The following is a 21253-nucleotide window of genomic DNA, read 5'->3' on the forward strand; positions in this document are numbered from 1 at the left end:
CTTTTAAGATAGATCGAATTTTTAGTTTGGGTACTTTGTGATTATTGGAGATTAATTTCATAAATGAGATTAAATAGGTACAAGTATTGTAAATAAAAATTTCTCTGAAATTATTTTTTGTATTTTACGAAATAAATATTTTAGTGTTAAACAATGCTTGTTTTATTTACCTATTTTACAGAACTAGAGCTAAATAAATAAACAGGTATATGACCTTATTACTTAGTTGGAAAAATTGAAACGAAACAATTGTAAAAGCAGTTTATTCACGAACAATACGTAACCATAAAATACAACAAATAGAGCTATTCATAAAATCTACATAATCATAAAATTATGGGTTTCATTTCGATCAATCAATTCCGGGATCTATAAAAATACATTTCATTTTTAACCCCCGACCCAAAAAGAGGGGTGTTATAAGTTTGACGTGTGTATCTGTGTATCTGTGTGTCTGTGTATCTGTGTATCTGTGTATCTGTCTGTGGCATCGTAGCGCCTAAACGAATGAACCGATTTTAATTTAGTTTTTTTTGTTTGAAAGGTGGCTTGATCGAGAGTGTTCTTAGCTATAATCTAAAAAAATTGGTTCAGCCGTTTAAGAGTTATCAGCTCTTTTCTAGTTTTCTTGTAGAAAAGAAGGTTAGATAACCGTTAGGTTCATAATATTATGTCAATAGACAAATGTCAAGCTGTCAAGATGGACGTTGCCTAAATACATAATTATTTATTTGAAAATGATGTTTTTGAAAACTCAAATACTTTGGATCGTCGGGGGTGTTATAAATTTTTAATTTACACTTGTCTACTTCATATTTCATCTCCAAAGGTTTTGTTTCTTTTTAAAATCACCGGAGCAACTATAGATAAAAAAAAAAGTCGTAATAAAAAGAAAAACACGACTGCCCTGCGAAAAAAGAACTAAAAAGACTATTTCAAATTTGAAGATGGCGCCACATTGTTTTTTTTTTTTTCAAAAAGTTTATAGCCAGTGTTATACGGGTTGAGGTAAAGACGATACATCCAAATCTGTTCAGGAATTTAGAAGCGGATTAAAGAAACTCAGATGTACCCGACAGGTCGAGGTGGCAATCGGGGTATGAGGCGGGGAGACGCCCCGCATATCCGCACGTCACCCGCGCTATCCCGCACCGGGTTAGCGCGGGAGCTGTGCGGGTGTGCGGGGCGTCCCCACCCCGATTGCCATTTCAACCTGTCGCATACTATACGTACATCCTGAAAACATTACACTCCTTTTTTTGAGCAGTCGTGTAGTAATTGAAGGTCATTTATTGCTATATTATGTAACAATGATTTATTATGAATAGCTCTTTCCAAATAGCTACACTCCGGAGTCTTCAGATTTCAGATAGCAAAAAAATAATCAAAAACTATGTACATTTACATTATTTCTCACATAAGATCACATTTTTTTTTATTTGAGTATAAACTATCATCTAATTAATATATTTGGAAAAAACCCCTTTTTTAGTTTACCTTCAAATGAAATAGCAAAAATTCGTTATTGAAGAGAGAAATTAATTTTCTCTAACATAATCAGGTTATGTTATTACTTAAATTATATCTTTTATTGTCATTTGAAGGTAGATTTAATTTAAATTCCTCTATAAGTAGTCTATGCAAAATTGTCTATAAAAATAATAATAATTGTTCAAAAATACCGTTCCTATTTCTATTATTATATTAATCATAATAATTAATGGTAAAAATATTTTCGTGCAAAAGGAACTAGATTTTATTTTGAAATTACTAATACTTTCAATTGCTAGACAATTCTTTATACTAACCCCTTAAATCTATTTGCGATTTATACCTTGCAGAAGTTTAATTTTAGTATAATGTTATAAAACACTAAAGAATAACATTTTCTAACTCATGCTGTACCTACCGCCTTACCTATCTATTATATTGCTATACATATATGTCATAATTATATGTTGTATAGACGCTTCAACACCGGTATGTAGGTAGGTAAACATTTTTAACCCCCGACCCAAAAAGAGGGGTGCAGGTGTTATAAGTTTGACGTGTGTATCTGTGTATCGGTGTATCTGTGTATCTGTCTGTGGCTTCGTAGCTCCTAAACTAATGAACCGATTTTAATTTAGTTTTTTTTGTTTGCAAGGTGGCTTGATCTAGAGTGTTCTTAGCTATAATCCAAGAAAATCGGTTCAGTCGTTTGAAAGTTATCAGCTCTTTTCTAGTTACTGTAACCTTCACATGTCGGGGGTGTTATAAATTTTTAATTTACACTTGTTTATATTAGGTGAAAAAATTTAACTTAGTCATATTTGATTAAAAAATGTTCAGTAAATAATATTATACAACATTAAACTTCTGTTTGGCAGCACTGTATAACACAAATTGCGCTATCACTTATCAATAATTTATTGCTATTTCCAATATATACACATAACATTTTATTATGCACATTATCTTATAAAATATACACCAAATTCATTATACACAAGTACTCAATACTGGGTAATTTACATAATATATGAGCAAAAACAAGAATTTATATTTATTCATAGTTAGCAATAAAATAAGAAAATATTAAGGTAACTAATCTTGGATCCACAATAAAAATAGTTAATTATGCTACAAGTGCGGCATAATGCAAATTACAGTCGAGGCACCAATTTAAATACCTGAACCAAAGGCGATTATTAAATAGCGCCGAGACTAATTTTTATCATACCGCACGTGTATCATACGATGTTTTACAATACATTTTTGAGTAAAAACATCTTTCTCGACGAATTTGACATTTAAAATTTAAGATAACGATAGCGGCTATTATATTCCCGCACTAGTGAGAAGGTGTTTCGCGTATGGCATTAATATTATTATTTTTGCCCAAGGGTGGTAAAAGTTTACATTATAGTTTTAATATCGGTGATGTAAGAGCCACTTTACGAGCAATTATAAAATGTTTTATTGCAGGCCAGTACCTGCCTTTTCTTAAAAATATCCATTTTGATACCTTTCAGTTTCTAATAAAATGCATTTATTTAATACAATAACAAATTTGATAAAATACGAAAAAACAAAATTAAAAAAAAAAAAACAATAAAAAGTATCGATACATGATTTAGGTAGGTTTCGAATATTACCTAAAACCTCCAAAAAAAATCCAAAAATTCAAAAGAAAAAGTATCAAGTGCAAAATAATTACTGGTATTTCCTAACTTTGGGCATATATAAGTATACGTTGCCCTAAGACCTGTATTGTCGCAAAATACAATAAATTCTTCACCCATTAAGTATACACCTTTATAAAATAAAATATACCTAACTAAAAAATACGAATGTTCTAGCAGATCAATGTATTAAAATTACTATATATATAATTATACATAATATGAAAGTATGTTTGTATGTTGATTTGTCCTTCAATCACACCGCAATGGAACAATGCGTCGAATAACGTGGCTTTTGCATGAATATAGATCAAGACATGGAGAGTGACATGCGCTAGTTATATCCCGGAAAATCAGAGTTCCCATGAAATTTGTACTAACCTAAATCCAGACGATCAAAGTCGCAGGCGTCAGCTAGTACAAAATAAACGCAATAATGCGTTAGGAAAATGATTTATAATTGTATTAATATAAATTCTCTACCTACCTGGTTAAGATTTCAATTATTTTCTACTAGGTAAATAGTACTTTCTATACTCTATCCGTGAAAAGAAGTTAATACAGCGCTCTCTCTGTTACGTAATCGCATACAAATGATAGAGACAAAAATCTCAATGGGTGTTAACCATTTTAAGTCACCAACCAATCAAAATTAGAAACATAGTTTCGTTTGTGATTGGTTGGTGACTCAAAACGTTTAGCGCACACTGAGATTTTTGTTTTCATCATTTGTATGGGATTAGGTACGTAACAGAGAGAGCAAAGATAACTTCCGAGGAAAGAGTATAGGCTAGGAATATAAGAAAAATAAGTTTTGAATGTTTCTTGCCTTTCATTAGGCAACAAACGGAAGCACAGCGCCGTTTCTCTGGAATATGTATTACCTACTGTACAAAAAACGTAGTTATGTAAAATATTCCACTACTAAGAAATTATTAGTCGAATATTTTAATGAGACAAAGGTTAGAGCAGCGGCGGACTAAGCTCGTCGGCATCACTAAATGGGGCCCCCGTTCTGTCATCATATATTATATTTTTCGCGGATTTGACTCCTAGCGAAGCCCATGAGTGTAATACTAATCAGAGTTAGGCAAAAAGTACAGTTTCGAAAAACAAAACTAAGTAAAAAACATGATTAAAATGCGTTTTTAAAACAGTTGTTGAAAAAAATGCCAACCCTGGAAATAATTAGTCGATAAATGTAATGTGCAACAAAGACACACGAGAACGAATTTTTTTTTAAGTTTACAGAAACATCTTTTCATTCTTTATTTTTATAAAGGCTTCCCGCTCCAAACTTGCTCTAATCAACTGAACGTTATTTGGCGTTTTACTAAAGGACTTCACAAGGTTTGGAGGCCTCCCAGACCCGAGGCCTCCGGCGGACTGTCCCCTCTACCCCACCCTAAGTCCGCCACTGACGTATCGTCTTTAGAACTTACAACTACATTACTTACATTATTTTTCTGTTGATGGTACATAACATCTCACAATCTATAAAGTAGAGGTTTAAAAATGCCATCTTTTTGTCCAGCAAAAAAAAAAAACTCCGAGATATAGATGGTAACTTACCGGCTACACTATTACTATAAAATCTCGCCCGTTTTTAATGTAGCTAATCAAATGCAACATTATACTTTTCATTTCTCTACACAACAAAAAAAAAAAATTGCACAGACCAAAAATAATATCTACTAGTGTTCATGTCCCATAGTCAATAAAACTGGCAACATTGCCCCAACTGTCAAAATAATAACTTCACACAACTGCAAGCCAGCGAAACCTTTTTTTGGTGGCACGCCATCTTGGATGGGCAGTAATGTGTGCGTGTGCGAGTGTGGGTGTGTGAGTTCGGGCAGCACGTGTACGGTTGCCACATATAAAAACGTCCCCGCTGAGAATAGCATGGCGATACCTGGAAGAAGAAAATTTAATATCTCTTACATCTTGTCATACTGTTATAAATGCAAAACTGAGTTTGTCTGTCTGCCTAAAGGTAGCACCTTTTTATGGCCCATCCGTTTAATGTATTTTAACGAAATTTCCCCATTCATTTAATGGATTTTAACGAAATTGGGTACAGAGAACGCTTGCATCCCGAAAAGGGATATGGGCTACTTTTTAAACCACAAAATGAGAAGAGTTCCAATGGGATTTTTAATAAACCTAAACCCACGCGGTGCTAAAATAGCGACCTCGTACTGGAAAGCGAAGCGTTGGCCGAGCCCTTTAGTAGTTGGAGGTGGTTTGTAGAAGTCCATACAAGAGACCTATGTCCAGCAGTGGACGTGGATCGGTTGACGATGATCTTACCAGTAGCGTTGAAATCGCTCAGCGTCTGTTTGCTTTCGTTGCCGATGCCAAAGTACGTGAGCAAGGCGAGCATGGGCGCGGCGCATGAGAAGATTAACAGGTGCTTTCGTATCCGGTTCCTGTTGACAAAATAATTCCACACTAATATTATAAATATCAAGAGATCACGAGCCCTAGGTAGTGATAAGGCCGCCAAATTGTACCTGCCTATATATTTTTTTTCTGCCTATATTTTCAGAACTAATTTAGTGGTATTTAATAAAAGTATATTCTAACTGTATGTATTTATGCTGTGGGAGATGGACAGAGCTATGCTTGGAATTTCTCTACGTGATCAATCCAGTAATGAGGAGATCCGCAGAAGGACCGTGGTAATGATTATAGCTGATCGTTGATGAAAAGAAATAGAAAAAAAAGCACCTTTCTAGTCCGGCATGCATCAAAAACGTGACCAATCCGAAGGCAGCAGGCGCCTTGTGCAACATGATGGCGAGGAAAACTATGATCTCCACGTCGGCGTGCGACGTGGTTGCAGCGGCTCCCAGCGCTATGCCGTCCGCTGGAACAACAATAACAATATAACGACCTTCTGGCGCAATGGTAAATGCTGTGGTCTTACTAGTGGGATGTCCCGGGTTCGATTCCCGGCAGGGGTTTGGAAATTTATAATTTCTGGTTTGGTCTGGCGGGAGGCTGGCACCCTACCGGCAAAACCGTCGCCAAGCGATATAACGTTCCGGTATGATGCCGAGTCAAAACCAAAGGGGTATGGGGTTTAATAAAAACTGCCATACCCCTTCCAGGTTAGAATTAATCTACATCTTAAGAAAAAGCTGACTGACTGACTGATTTATCAACGCACTGACCAAATTACTGTGCAGATCGGGCTGAAATTCGGCATGCAGATAGCTATTATAACGAAGATATCCGCTAAGGCTTTTTAAAAATTCAATCCCAAAAAACAAGGGTTTGTTTGTATGGTCCAAGGGTTTGAAGTCGTGGGAATAAACTATTAAATAATAACTATTGTTAATGTAATTGATTTATAAATGTTAGTAATTGAAATAACAAAGTTTCATACCCGCGGCATGAACGACCAAGCCAACAGTGGCAGTGATATTTTTCTCGGTGGGATTGCTGGCGTCGTTGTACCTCGACGACATTTGATCCACTATTAACATGAACACGAAACCTGCGAAAAAAGAACTTTATTAAAACTACTGCCTGGCGCTGGTCCCGGATTCGATTCCCGGCAAATTGGAAAATTTTCAAATTCCTAGTCTGGTCTAGTCTGGTGGGAGGCTTCGGCCGTGGCTAGTTACCAACCTACCAACAAGGCAGTGTCGCCAGCGATTTAGCGTTCCGATACGATGTCGTGTAGAAACCAAAGGGGTATGGATTTAATAAAAACTGCCATACTCCTTCCAGGTTGGCCCGCTTCCAACTTAGACTGCATCATCACTTACCACCAGGTGAGATTGCAGTCAAGGGCTATCTTGCATCTGAATAAATAATAAATAAATAAAAACTTGTAATGTGGGCAATGTGGGTAAGGTATAGTATCACTACCATTATTATAAATGCGAAAGTGTGTTTGTTTGTTGGTGGACAAATTCCTTCGATCACGCCGCAGCGGAGCAACGGATTGACGCGATGTTTTGTATGGATATAGTTAATGACCTGGGGAGTGACATAGGCTACTTTTGTTCTGGAAAATCAAAGAGTTCCCACGGGATTTTTAAGAACACGGACGCAGTCGTGGGTATCAGCTAGTTAAAAATGTACATAAGTGACAAGTAACAACATGGCGGAAACTTTGTTCTTTGGTTATTTCGGACGCATTGTGTACAAGATTGTTAATGTGTCCATATGCCGAACTATTTATAAAGGCCTAGGTAATGCAAGTTTAAACATTAGATATCTATAATAGCACTAGACTGAAGATATTTGTTCAGTTAAATAATAGATAAATAATCTTTTATTTCAGACTCAAGTCCCTACTGTCTTGACTTACTGGTAAGACTTACCTCTTGAATTACATTTGTATCTATACTAATAAATAAAATTGGAGTGTCTGTCTGTAATTTCGAAATAACTACCTCATATTAAGCTCATATGGTTATTTGAACGATACCATAACTGAATCACACGTTTTTAAAATTTTTGTCTGTCTGTCTGTCTGTCTGTCTGTCTGTCTGTCTGTCTGTCTGTCTGTCTGTCTGTCTGTCTGTCTGTCTGTCTGTCTGTCTGTCTGTTTGAAAAGGCTAATCTTTGGAACGGCTGAACCGATTTTGACGGGACTTTCACAGGCAAGTAAAGGATTGACCAGGGCGTAAAATAGGCTACTTTTTTAACCGACTTTCAAAAAGGGAGTTGTGTTTTTCTACCTATGTACACCGAAATCTCCGAGATTTCTGAACCGATTTGCGTCATTTCTTTTTTAATCGATAGAGGAACTTTGCGACATTGTTTCATAAAAAATTTGGAGTCCAACTCCTCAATCCTGATGCTGCAGGGGATCTGACCAATCCACGCGGGCGAAGCTGCGGGCATCAGCTAGTTCATAATAAAGTTATGGAAAATCATGTTTATGATTGGTCAAATTAATGTTTAGATTCTTAGTTAGAATACAAGTTCTGTTTTACAATAATGAAATTATTGGAAAGCGATTGAAAAATACTATGTGCTTTATCTTTAATTTTTTGATTTCAAGTTTTTCCTATTGTAAATTGTACCTAGAAATATAACATTATCATTACTTGTGCAAGATATTATATGTACTTAATATTTACTAACAGTTACTTAATATCTTGCGAAGTACTGATAGCCATCGGTTTCCTATTTTGAGGGTCCCAGGTTCAATCCTAGGCATGTAAGTCTTACTTGGTTAAGATGCTCGCCTCCTATTTGCAGGGTCCGGGGGTTCTACCAATGTGTTTGAGACTAATGCTAAGGCACATAGAAGAGAGTCAGAGATATCAAACAGATAACTAAACACTTGATTTCTGACATAGACAAGTGTAAATTAAAAATTTAAAACACCCCCGACAAGTGAAGGTTACAGTAACTGGAAAAGAGCTGATAACTTTCAAACAGCTGAACCGATTTTCTTGGATTATAGCTAAGAACACTCTCGATCAAGCCACCTTTCACAACAAAAAAAAAAACTAAATTAAAATCGGTTCATTAGTTTAGGCGCTACAGTGCCACAGACAGATACACAGATACACACATCAAACTTATAACACCCCTTTTTTTGGGTCAGGGGTTAAAAAAAGGATGAGAACACTTACCTAAAACTAAAGATATGCCAATGACGGAATGTAAATCATCAATGCCTTTTGGTTCTGGAGTGTAGTCCTTCGTCACAAGAACTGTCCTCTCGTCAAAGAGAGCCCTTACACCTTCAGGTATTATAACAGCTAGGGCTGTGCCGACCAGCAGTCCCGCTCCAAACACTGTCACCTTGAGGAGCTTGTCCTAAAAAATTGTATTAACAACTTACTAAAGAGTTGCTAACTGCAAAAAGTAATTTTTGAGTTATTACTTATTACCAAAAACCAAGGGAATTTAGAAAAGCTGATGTTCAAAAAGTTTGATTACCTCAAACTTAGAAATTGTTGTACATACATTAAAAAAAATTGACTGAATTGAAGCTCTTTTTCTTTTTGGCAGCCAGTTCAAAACTAACTAAAACCTTGGTCCTAAATATCATTACTCGTTAGAAACATGAGTTTTTGAACATTTCTACGTTTCTGCTAGTTATTGAAGTTAGCCACTTATTTGAAAAAAGCAGCAGTTATGTTTCCCTCAGCTGAAATTCCCACTTTGCGTGGGTATAATTTTTATGCATGGCACATTAGATGTTTTTACTATGGAAAGTGTGACTGAAAAAACAAGAAATATAAAAATGATTCTGTACCGCGTCAAGAGAGTAAATTGGAAAGAAAACAAAAAATACACGCCTATCAAATAATTATTAAATCATCGATATTTAACATTCTCTTCTACAGAATAACTTCTGAATAAGCGAATTACCTAAGCATATTGTGAAACTGTTTACATCGCAATCTTAAAAACACACAGCTTTTTTATTATTTTTTCCGCATGCTTACAAATGTTAATAATATCACATATCTTACCTCAGACATGCTCACATTTAAAGGAATACTTCCTGCCACATAGGATCCCACTAACATCACAACAGCCAATAAAATAAGAAACAGAGTTTCATCCATTTTTCTGAACAATTATGTATCACAAAAACACGAAAGTTTGATGTGAACGGCGGTTAGAGGTTGGAGAAAATTAGTATTAGCCAATGCTATATACCATTGACGTCTCCCTTAATTAACATTGCACACTATATTTGAAAATTTTAATTAAATATATTAAATAGAAACTAGAAAGGCAATTCGAGCCATTCAACCTAAGGCATAGATTTTAATTTGACAACCAAACACGACACGACAACCACAAACGTCAATCAATGTGACACCCACAACAGCCGTCAAATTACAATGACAGCCGTCAATTTGAATTTTTTTTTGGACTTCGTCTGTGTTGGTGTTAGCTGGCGGGCGTGTTCTGCCTTTTTGGAGTGTTTTACATACGCACGGCACCCCCTTAGAGCGCTTTCCAGTCAATTTTAACACAAAAAAAACACTCCAAAAAGGCAGAACACGCCCGCCAGCTAACACCAACACAGACGAAGTCCGATCATAAAGTTGTAGTACTTATATAAGTATATATCAGAGACGTGCTACCTAAACATGATTGTGCACTTCAGCTTTAATTCCCTGCAAAAATAAATTCTGTTGCATTAGCATAAAGTCCAATTTCTAATACAATTATGCTAAGCGGAAAAACGAGCCGAGCGAGAGGTCTATAAATTGGAGTGTGTCACTGTCTAATGGATTGCAAGCATAAAAAAATATTTTCTATGGTACGAATTATGATGTAGCTCACAAAGTTCTTATTTATTGTTTATTTAATTTCAAACAACAAGATTACTTTCTTTTGTTTTCGCAGTAATTTTCATACTGTTACCTTTTTTTTATAATGTCATTAAAATATCATTTAGTTTAAAAAGTATTATAAATATTTTTTTAAATTAATAGGATGACAACACTGGGTGTCAAGCAAAACAATATGGCGAACATTCTGCACTATACTATACAGAAGTAGTAAGGTAACCATAATTTGATTGTTTATTGGAAGTGTTTTTTTCTGTTTATCGATAGATTTCTCAAAAATGAAGACTTAAGGCAAAAATGGATCGCTGTCGTTCCAGGAAATATCACCAAATATTAGGCAGTTTGCGGAATGCATTTTAAAGCGGAAGATTTTGCTACGGCTTCGTGTGCACTGAATTTTTTTTAAAAAGAAACGCTGTACCATCAATTTTCCCAAAAGAATGCCTTGCTTACGAACTTCCTAAAACTGTTTAGGACCTAAACACATGCACCAGATTATACAAAATAATTTTACTTACCTATATTATAGGTACCCATACTTAACATGACTGGTATTTTTCGCAGAACAAAAAAATTGAATTTCTCTACTTTTATAACTACAGCGCGGCAGACTATGGCCTAAACCTTTATCATTCTGAGAAGAGACCCGTGCTCAGTAGTGAGCGGCGATGGGTTATCATGATGATTCATCCTCTCCTATTCTCATATAATCCGTCAAATGTCTTACATTATCAAATCGTGTTGTCACCCTAATAGAAAGGGACACACTCCAATTTAGCGCTATCTCAATAGGCTCGTTTTTGGTGTCTCAGTGCACAATCTTGTTTAGGTAGCATGTCTCTGGTATATATATACTTAGTCTGTGGATACATCAATATTTTTTCTATGAAAACTCGTTTTTGGACAAACCTGACATTGGCTAATCTATGTAAAGCCAGAAGAGAAAAAAAACTCGTTTTTGGTTTTGGTTTTGGCGCACGCGGAAGTGGCTTTGCAACTACATTTCCTTTTCCTAAAAAAATTCAAATAAATATTTAGAAAAAGTTCATAAACTAGTTTTCCGGGTTCAAAATAAAAATAACTTTAATCGTTCAGCGATATATTATAGTTTTGTGAATTTGGTACACTCTTATTACACAATGGAAGTGACGGACTTAAACGATTTGTTAAATGTACGAAGTATAAAAATGGAAACTGAAAACGCCTTCGTTGACTCCGAATGCTCTGAAAATACGGATCCTCTGGCCCTAATACCTCAATATGTGACTGAATCTGACCTAGGTAAGCTAATTTTGTTGTTAGATAAGGCCAAAAAAATTTGGCGGAACTATAGCCATTTGTCCGTTTATGCGCGATGATGATGTTTTGTGCATTCTTCCCTCTTACTCCTCCGAAGTGCCAAAATTTTATTCGTAACTGGTAATGTTATTGCATTTTATAGATTGTATAATTTTTGTTAATATAGGTAGGTAGTTCTTTTTCAGGTTGTGCATGACAAAGGTTAACCTGGCTCTTCAAATATTATTTAAGTTTAAAAGCCCGAGAAGAGAAACACTGGTGCATATGCTGTACTATAAGTTAGTGATAATAACCTGGACATGGATTTAATTTGCTATCAGTGGCATGGAGGACAGGGAAAGACCAAAGGACCTTCAAAATTTGTTACCTATCTAGCTAGCCTCTTGAATAATTCACCTTTTCTTAAACAGTGCAATTGTGTGATATTCGCTGACACAACTAAGCCACTTTACCTACTTTATTAGTTATTACATAATGGCACTGTGTGGTACAATTTTTTTGAAGCTGAGCATGAAGCTATTCCAATCAAGCCTCAATATCTCAGTGGTTAAATTAGCGGTCTGGAATCTGAAAGGTCTGAGTTTCGGTTTGAATCCTAGCTGTTACACTATTGTTGTATCTACTCCTAGCACAAACTTTAAATTATTTAGAGGGGAAAGGAGAATATTTTCCTACTCCTATTTTCCTAAAGCACACAACTCCTGTTTACATAATATGTGTATAACTTTTCAGGAATAATGCAAACTGGTACTGAAATCCTGGAAGCTCCATTAGCTGTTTTTACTGACACGCCTGATGATGATGATACAATGCAAAGCACTGATTCTGGTGGTATAGTATTAAATACATTATTATAAAGCTGTTAATATACTGTAAAATCAAAGACATCACATACCTTTGGGAACATTATGGAGAACTCTCAGGATTTATGGGATTTTCTGTCTCTGTTTAAGCAAATGGTATTTAATATGGATGATGACTACTAGACAAATCAGCAACTTTTTATCAAACATCAAAATGCTCTCTTAGTAAGGGAGCTTGTATGATATAAATGTGACATCATACACATTTGACGTAATTTGACATACTTTCTTATTTAAATCGATATAATTTAAAATATCAAACTTGAAACTAACAGTGGACATGGATTTAACGATTTTTGAAAGACCTGTTAAATAATAATTACTAAGAAACAGTTTGTTTTTGACATAGGCCTCATCCCCATTGCATAAATGCTCTGAAAAATATGAGGTGTGTGCCCAGGATCGAACCCCCAACCTTCCAAAAAGAAGGCAGACATAACCACTAGGTCATCACCCCTTAGTATCCATTGTTTTTGTTAGCATTTGATTAGGTTTTTAGGTTTATAGGTTTATTTTGTACTTCATTTTCAGAGGAAGTGATAGTTCAACTAATGGATATAAGGACAAGGCTCTCCCGTCTCCGTTCTATGCTTGAGAGAAGGCTGAATACTGATCTTTCAGATTACACGTTTTGGCTGCAGGATGCAAAGATGGTAGGTAATATGACATACGGTAAAGCATACTATTACAATAGGTATATGGTAAATCCATATTAAAAAAAAATCAAAAATAAATAAAACCGATTTCAATAACCACAAATACTCAAAAAATAATTGAATTTATAACTGAATATATTATGTATACAAGAGTTAATGTAGTTCTATAATAACATATATTGGAGCCGTGTGCATGCTCAAATTGCGGTAGCGGGGCGCGTCATTACAGCTTGGACACCTATACCAATTATTGTGGTTTGCAGCCATTATTTACACAAAAATATGTCATTAAACCTCGAATTGAGGTCAGAATTATGAGCTTTTGTCTGAATGACACGTTTATTTTAGCTGGAGAACCATAAAACCTTAGTGGAGCAATGCATCAGAGGTTCGGGCGTGGTGCAAGTGAACATACAGATCCGGGCCTCGCAGAGAAAGATTAACATCATGGATGTTCTCAAACCTGATGAGGAACTGCTTCAATTGCCGCAGGAGGAAGAGGGTAAGTTAACCTTTTTTCATCATTATTATCATAGGAATTTCCACACGTTACGGTTTTGCGCCACCTGAATCAAGTGGCTGCCTGCAACTAGTTTAATGTTGTCTGTTCAGTAGGGGTCCTAGTAGGGGGTCTTTCAATGCTTCGCTTTCCAGTACGAGGTTGTCATTCTAACACTTTGGGACCCAAAGGTCTATCAGTTTTTCGAACTTTGTGCCCTGCTCCTTTCATTTTGCCACTTTGCCACTTCAGTTTCACAATGCCTTGAGCTATGTTGGTTACTTAGTTCTACTTTGGATCTCTTCATGTCTGCTAGGTGATTCGCTAACACAATGAATGATAGCCACCAAGGTTGGTTGGTTCTACGTTGCTACTTCACAGGGTGATATAAAAATATATTTTCGGAGAAAACTTTCAATGGATTAAAAAATAAGCTCGGTGGCTATCATTCAGTGTTAGACACTTAGCAAATCACCCCGCTGATTATATCTCGTTACTAGCTGACGCCCGCGACTTCGTCCGCGTGGATTTAGGTTTTTCGAAATCCCGTGGGAATTCTTTGATATTCCGGGATAAAAAGTAGCCTATGTGCTAATCCAGGATATTATCTATCTCCATTCCAAATTTCAGCCAAATCCGTCCAGTAGTTTTTGCGTGAAGGAGTAACAAACATACACACACACACACATAAAAAATTTCGCCTTTATAATATTAGTGTGATAAAGAAACTCGAAACATAGCTCTGTCCATCGCCCGCTGCTGAGCTTTCTTATGAGGTCCATAGTTAGCGACCATAGTTAAAGACATGGTGAATAGGTATTTTGAAATTGTTATGAAGTTTATTAAAGAATTTTAGTCTTCCAAGTAGGAGGTTGGCTTAACCACTTCTATATAGGCTGTCATCAGAATGCTAGCAAAAACAGCGTTATTATAATACTACTTAACACAATCCAATGCCAATAACTATATGCCTTATCTTGTAGTTTTAGTGAATTTGTATTTTTCAAACCCGCATTGTATAGCGTGCAAAACTTGGGTCAGTGTCCCACCTACGGCATGGACTTCGAGTGACCTATCTACGGAACGTTGTTGACTTCTAGCGTCAGTCATATGTTTCATTTGCAATTTATTGTGAAGTTTTAAAAATACAGGATCTAAAAAAAATGTCGTAGTTTTTTAATGGTATCTTCTCAGTAATCATCAGTACTATCACCTGTCTTCGTTTTCGCTAGCGTTCTGGTTACACCCTGTACATAAGACTTACATACTTCAAAAAAAGACTTACATACTTCAAAAATATTTTTTTTTTTGTGTCAGAAGTGCAAGAAATAGAACCAGAGCCGCCGGCAGAGGTGGAGGAAGAGATAGATCTGATATCCAGCACGCCACACGCCGCTGCGGTCAAGTGGGTGGTGGATGCCAACTTCCGAAACGATCACAGCCGGGCCAGGATACCAGACGACCCTGCGCAGTGGTATGACCCTTGTTATCTCTTTTTAGGGTTCTGTACTTCAAAAGAAAAAAAAACAGATATACAAATGAACTTTTCACAACAACAAATATTAAATTTTTTAAAAAAATTTAAATTTTTTTGCACGATGTTACGGAACCCTTCGCGTGCGAGTCCGACTCGCACTTGCCCGTTTTTTTGTTCTGTTTATTTTCTAACTCGTACTTTTAGATTAGTTGTAATTTTGTAGTTTTAACACCTTTTGTATTTTTTCGCCCTGTTTCTGTGAGCTAAATAAACTTTTTTTTTAAACTAGCTGATGCCTGCGACTTCGTTCGTGTGGATGTAAATTTTTTAAAAATCCCGTGGGAACTCTATGAATTTCCGGGATAAAAAGTAGCCTGTGTGCTAATCTAGGGTATAATCTATTTCCATTCCTTTCAGGCAAATCCGCTCAGTAGTTTTTGCGTGAAGGAGTATCAAACACACACATACACACAAACTTTCGCCTTTATAATATTAGTGTGAAGTGTGATGTGATTTTGTTGCACTGATGAAGGTGTGTCTGTCTAGGTCAGTCCAACATGTGAAGCTGTGGATACAATGGGCGGTGCGTCAGTTCAACCTGACCGGCATCAAACTATCAGACTGGAACATTAACGGCGTTCAGCTCTGCTCCATCAATAACATCGATTTCAAGTAAGTAATATTGTTTAAACACTAGAACAACTACTTTATAAGTAAATAATAGTAAGTTAGACCCTCAATAGCTCAATGGTTGAGGAGCGGACTAAATTCCGAAAGGTCGGCGGTTCAAACCCCACCCGTTGCACTATTGTCGTACCCACTCCTGGCACAAGCTTTACGCTTAATTGGAGGGGAAAGGGGAGTATTAGTCATGATTAACATGGCTAATATTCTATAAAAAAAAAAGTTGTTAAATTAATATTGCAGTATTTGTACACAGGACGAAAACAAAAATAGACCACCAAGACCTCACTGGTGCTTTATATAAACTTTACCGGGTCATCTACTGCTATGGAGTCAAATATAATAGTAGAAGGCTTCAAAGCATCTATTGACATGTTCGGTTTAATATATGGTCGCCTTATTTCTGATGGAGACTCCACTACACACTCAAGAATTCTAGACGCAAGAAAAGATGGAATGTAGGAATCATCTACTGAGAAATTTATGCAACAAATTGGAAAGCCTTACTATGGATACTAAATATCCCATACGCTATAGAAAACTCATTACCGAAAAAACGGATTATTACCATAAGATCTACAATCGGTAAATGTGTTCTAAAGTATCATAATTTCGACGAAAACATAGATTTTTGCACCCAAAAGCTTTCGAAGATTTACAAGTCATACATTTACATGCTTTTGGTAACCATTCTAAATGTAAAAGCCATTTTTGTGACAATTCACAAGATGAAGTCTTACCATCAGGATTTTCTACTAGCACAATTTGCCAGAAAATATGTTTAATTATAAATAATACAGCGGGACATGTTGACAGCAACACTGTCCAATGTTTTCATAGAGTGGTAGCAAAATTTGTGGCGGTAAAAGAGTAAATTATTCAAGACGATGTATGTATCAAATACGGTGCAGCGGCTACTTTTAATACAAAAATGAAAACTGTATCACTTATCTACAAAACGACCACTGGGCAGAATCCTAAAGGTAGAATTATGAAGCTAGATCAACAGTTTCAAAGACGTAGAAAAAACGTGAAAAAATACAAATCTTTAAAATTCTATATATAAATATATTTAATTTGTAACATTTAAAAAAAAGTTATCTTGCTTGAATTCTGTTGCCACGGTCACTTAACACCAGGCGACCCGCCTGCTCGTTTGCTCGCTATTTTTTATAAAAAAAAGAGGCTGTGGATACATCTGTAAGTTTACCCTACAAATTAACTAACGTAAACACTTACAAGTACATTTACCTATGTTTTGTTGTCAGTTAATTACATCACAGTGTATTTTTTCTTTCACAGAGAGAAAGTTCCATCAGACCCGGGCGACTTGTTTTGGACGCATTTCGAATTATTGCGGAAATGCAAATTTGTTGGTTTGTATCTATCTATATTCAAATTATATTACTACTAGCTGATGCCCGCAACTCCGTTCCCGTGGATATAGGTTTTTAAAAATTCCGTGGGAACTCATTGCTTTTCCGGGTCAAAAGTAACCTATGTATCCAATATAATCCAGTAATCCAGGGTATAATCTATCTCCATTCCAAACAGCGAAATCCATCCAATAGTTTTTGCGTGAAAGAGTAACAAACATCCATACATCCATACATACAAACGTTTATAATATTAGTAGGATAATTATATCACTGCTTTGTACGGCTGTGCTGTGTTTAAAACATAGCGAAGGTCTTGCGATACGTCGTGCTGACTCGCTCGTCATCGCAATGCCCATCTCGCTCAGTCTTCCATCTATCTTGCTTGCACTTGTGCGCCCACGTGTTGCGCTGTCGCAGTCGCTCAGCACACTGCACGGCTCATTAATGTTTCTATAGCGGAGCGCAGCATACGACCTCTGTGGTGAGTGCTGTGGCCTTATAAGTGGGTGGTCCCAGGTTCGATTCCAGGGGCAATTTGGAAATATTTTATTGACATGTCAAAAAAAAGTAATTTTTAGTTCATTTATAGTTGTTTTATTTTTAGCAGTAATACAAAATCAAGAGCCTGTAGTGAGAGATGAGTTGGAAATGCCGCAGTCTGCTATAAAGAAGAAACCGAAAGTAAGTTAATTTCAGGATTTTAAGGTTACTTCCTACGTGCTGTTCCATACTAACGTATTACGGCTATTATTTTATTCTATATTGTTCTAGACCTGAAATTAATTCAGATATCGATTTCATTATACAGGGTGTTTGGTAATTAGTATATAATGACGACACGTACCCATGCTGTAACTGTATGCATGTAATTTTATTTCGTCATTTTTCAGCATTGTATTTATCAGATCAAAGTAGCATAGGTACGTGTCGACATTATATACTAATTACCAAACACCCTGTATATATCGATATCAAACTAAAGGTATGTATTTGCACTACACTATATACAGTTCAGTACGAAACAAATTAGAAGGGAAAATAAAACTTGTTTGTCATTGGTTGGTCACTCAAAATGGTTAACGCCTATGAGTTTTTTGTCTTCGTCATTTGTTTGGATTACGTAACATGGAAAGCCGTATATTAATATTTCTCCGTCGATAGAATATAACTAAACTGTCATTTTCAGATGATAATTCGTCCGTCTACCGAGGAAGATGGTGGCCATTATTTTACATCGCGCAATGGAAACAACGGTCAAATACAACTGTGGCAATTTCTACTGGAGCTGCTCACTAGCGCCGAATATTACGACGTTATCAGATGGCATGGTAAGTTGATGTCATCGGAGCGACAACGAAAAACCTAAATCCACGCAGAAGAAATCTCGCGCATCATCCATACTAACGATTCACGATTCCCGAAAACCTGCAACAATCATTATTACAATCGCAATTGTTGTGATTGGCTGAATTTATGGTATTCTTGTTGCAACAATGTATTGTAGCCAGTAGTGAGCAACCGCCAACCAATCAGAGGATACGATCGTGACATTGTAGCTGTCATTCTGTCGCAATCAAGCACCTGCACTCAGAAGTAAGCTGGCGATGGGTTAATCATGATGATGATGATGAATATACCTGTGCCATTAAGGTATGTTAAAATTAAACTATCCATCCATCCACAGGTACAGAAGGAGAGTTTAAACTCCTGGAACCGGAGAGAGTCGCCCGATTGTGGGGCAAGAGGAAACATAAACCTGCCATGAACTACGAGAAGCTGTCGAGAGCACTGCGGTATTATTACGATGGGGATATGATATCAAAAGTTGTGGGCAAGAGGTATGTATGCAGGATTTAAATTATCGTGAGTGATTTCCATTGTAAATATATACGAGTATATGTACTCTCTTTGTTTAGGCTTTTAAAACGAGATGAATTTATGCTAGAGAGGTAAATGTGTCTACGTCAGCGAAGGACAAAACATAGAAGATGCGCTTGTAACAATAAATTGTTACCCAAAAACAGAAGCTAGAAATTAACGTCTGTTAAAAACGTAATTTAACCAATCAATTAGTGTAACTGACAACAGGGTCATGATTGGATCGTACTGTGTCATGGGATATTGACCGTTGGCGTGATGGGGTAACTCAGTGATAGGTCGAAGTTAAAATCGAAACTGAAGACGAGTAAACTATAGGCATGGCAGATCACGGTAGAGTTTTTAATTATGTCATGTACGGAAGTAACTTTAATGTGGGCTCGACTAAAATAATGGAAAGAGCTTCGTCAGAGCGGGCGTTATGCTTGAGATCTAGCTGGTCCAACCATTGTATTTTGGGACTTGTATAATATAACATGCTCTTTTGGGGTTAACACTCTATTACCGCGAGTCAGGCTTCGTAATGCGTGATTGAAGCTATCTGTGACACCATCTATAGTTACTTTGTTGTAAGTTAATTTCGTCACGTTTCGAAGCACGAGATTCAGTATGATCCTTATCGTATAATTTCTAGTAGCTTCATCTAGTGTCTGATGTGGAAACACGGGCATATTAGAGTATTGGAAATCATCTATGTTTTATCCTTGTCGGTCTATGTGGATAACTTGCACTCCAAAAACCCGTGTTGTTGCCAGGTTCGTGTACAAGTACGTGTGCGACCTCCGGCAGCTGTTGGGCTACGGCGCGGGCGAGCTGGCCGAGCTCGTCAAAGAGCTGCACGACTCCATGCGGCTTCACCCCGAGAGCGAGCCCGGCCACGAGCCCGGCGCGCGCTGACTGCCACATGGTGCCACTCCGCCACGTGACGCGCCCGACCGAGATGACGCCACGATGCGAGCGAGCGAGAGATGAATGCGAGGGACGTAGCGAGCGAGCGAGACGGAGGTACTTCGACCGGCAGCTGCTTGGGCTACGGCGCGGGCAAGCTGGCCGAGCTCGTCAAAGAGGTGCATGACTCGTGCGACTCGTGGTCACGATGTGAGCGAGCGAGACGTGAATGCCATGGTTGTGGTGAGCGAGCAAGAGATGAATGCAAGTAACGCATTACACTAGGGTGCACACAGTTATGTGGACGGAGTGATACATGCGAGAGGCGGCCATTCGCATGCGCTGACTCCGGCACGAGTTTAGTCCGCCGATGTGACACCCCTGATTAGAGCGAGCGAGACATGAATGTGACAGACGTAGCGAGCGAGCGAGAGGAACGTACTTCGGACGGCAGCTGGCCGAGCTGGTCAAAGAGGTGCATGGCTCATGCGACTCGTAAACACGATATGAGCGAGCGAGACGTGCATGCCATAGATGTGGTGAGCAAGAGATGTATGCAAGTCACATACTTCATTAGGGTGCTCAGTTATGTGGGCGGAGATAAACATGCGGGAGGCGGACTACCCGCATGCGGTGACTGCCACACCTCTGATTAGAGCGAGATAGATATGAATGCGATATGCAATGAAGGCAGGGCTTACTAAGTCACTTGAACCCGAGAAACTAACTAACACATTTTTACGTTTATGATATTTAGTGGAATTAAATGGATTAAGTATGTTGTATATTTGTAAGGTAGTTATAAGAAATTATTGTACGAAATAAAGTCTATCGTTTTGTTATACGTATGTTTTGTTTATTTCCATCACGTGTGCAAAAGTTGATGCAGTAGTTGCGATGCATGGCTGGCCTGTACAAATGCAAATGTAAATGTATCGATAGGCGATACAGCCGCGCGTTCACGATATGCGCTATAGAAAGTCGCCGTAACACATGGACAGACTGACATGACAGCAGAGTGACATTAATAGGGCTCCGTTTTTACCCTTTGGATACGGACCCCTAAAAATCAGTTGCCGCTAAGAAACTATGGATTAGTTGGACTTGCTAGGTAGGAAAATGCGATAACAGTTACAAACGTATCATACTATGTAGGTACGTAACAGCTAAATAACCA

At 37.2% G+C, this 21253-nt stretch overlaps 2 protein-coding genes and 1 long non-coding RNA gene across 6 annotated transcripts; 1 reads left to right on the plus strand and 2 right to left on the minus strand.

Annotated features, from left to right (window-relative positions):
- Window positions 1-247: 247 nt before the first annotated feature.
- LOC123870930 lies at window positions 248-19361 on the minus strand. Its single transcript, XR_006797184.1, has 3 exons — window positions 19350-19361; window positions 15720-15722; window positions 248-318 (listed from the first exon to the last, which is right to left on the minus strand). It is a non-coding gene; the product is annotated as an uncharacterized LOC123870930 (long non-coding RNA).
- Window positions 3687-9939, minus strand: LOC123870923 (zinc transporter ZIP9). The gene is made up of 6 exons (XM_045914424.1): window positions 9620-9939; window positions 8771-8957; window positions 6559-6669; window positions 5898-6036; window positions 5478-5596; window positions 3687-5079 (listed from the first exon to the last, which is right to left on the minus strand). The coding sequence occupies exons 1-6, from the start codon at window positions 9713-9715 to the stop codon at window positions 4859-4861; spliced, it is 873 nt and encodes a 290-aa protein (XP_045770380.1). The 5' UTR covers window positions 9716-9939; the 3' UTR covers window positions 3687-4858.
- Window positions 11411-20920, plus strand: LOC123870920 (DNA-binding protein Ets97D). Of its 4 annotated transcripts, none has more exons than XM_045914419.1 (11): window positions 11411-11734; window positions 12485-12583; window positions 13147-13268; window positions 13620-13773; window positions 15088-15244; window positions 15794-15919; window positions 17234-17307; window positions 17915-17991; window positions 18497-18638; window positions 18995-19148; window positions 19944-20920. In XM_045914419.1, the coding sequence occupies exons 1-11, from the start codon at window positions 11593-11595 to the stop codon at window positions 20083-20085; spliced, it is 1389 nt and encodes a 462-aa protein (XP_045770375.1). In that variant the 5' UTR covers window positions 11411-11592; the 3' UTR covers window positions 20086-20920. The 4 variants fall into 4 exon arrangements, with proteins under 4 accessions (XP_045770375.1, XP_045770377.1, XP_045770378.1 ...); XM_045914421.1 differs by having other exon boundaries at window positions 17918-17991; XM_045914422.1 differs by having other exon boundaries at window positions 15091-15244.
- The last annotated feature ends 333 nt before the right edge of the window (window positions 20921-21253 follow it).

Source organism: Maniola jurtina, chromosome 13, assembly GCF_905333055.1.
Source record: "Maniola jurtina chromosome 13, ilManJurt1.1, whole genome shotgun sequence".
In the NCBI taxonomy this organism is placed as follows: Eukaryota; Metazoa; Arthropoda; class Insecta; order Lepidoptera; family Nymphalidae; genus Maniola; species Maniola jurtina.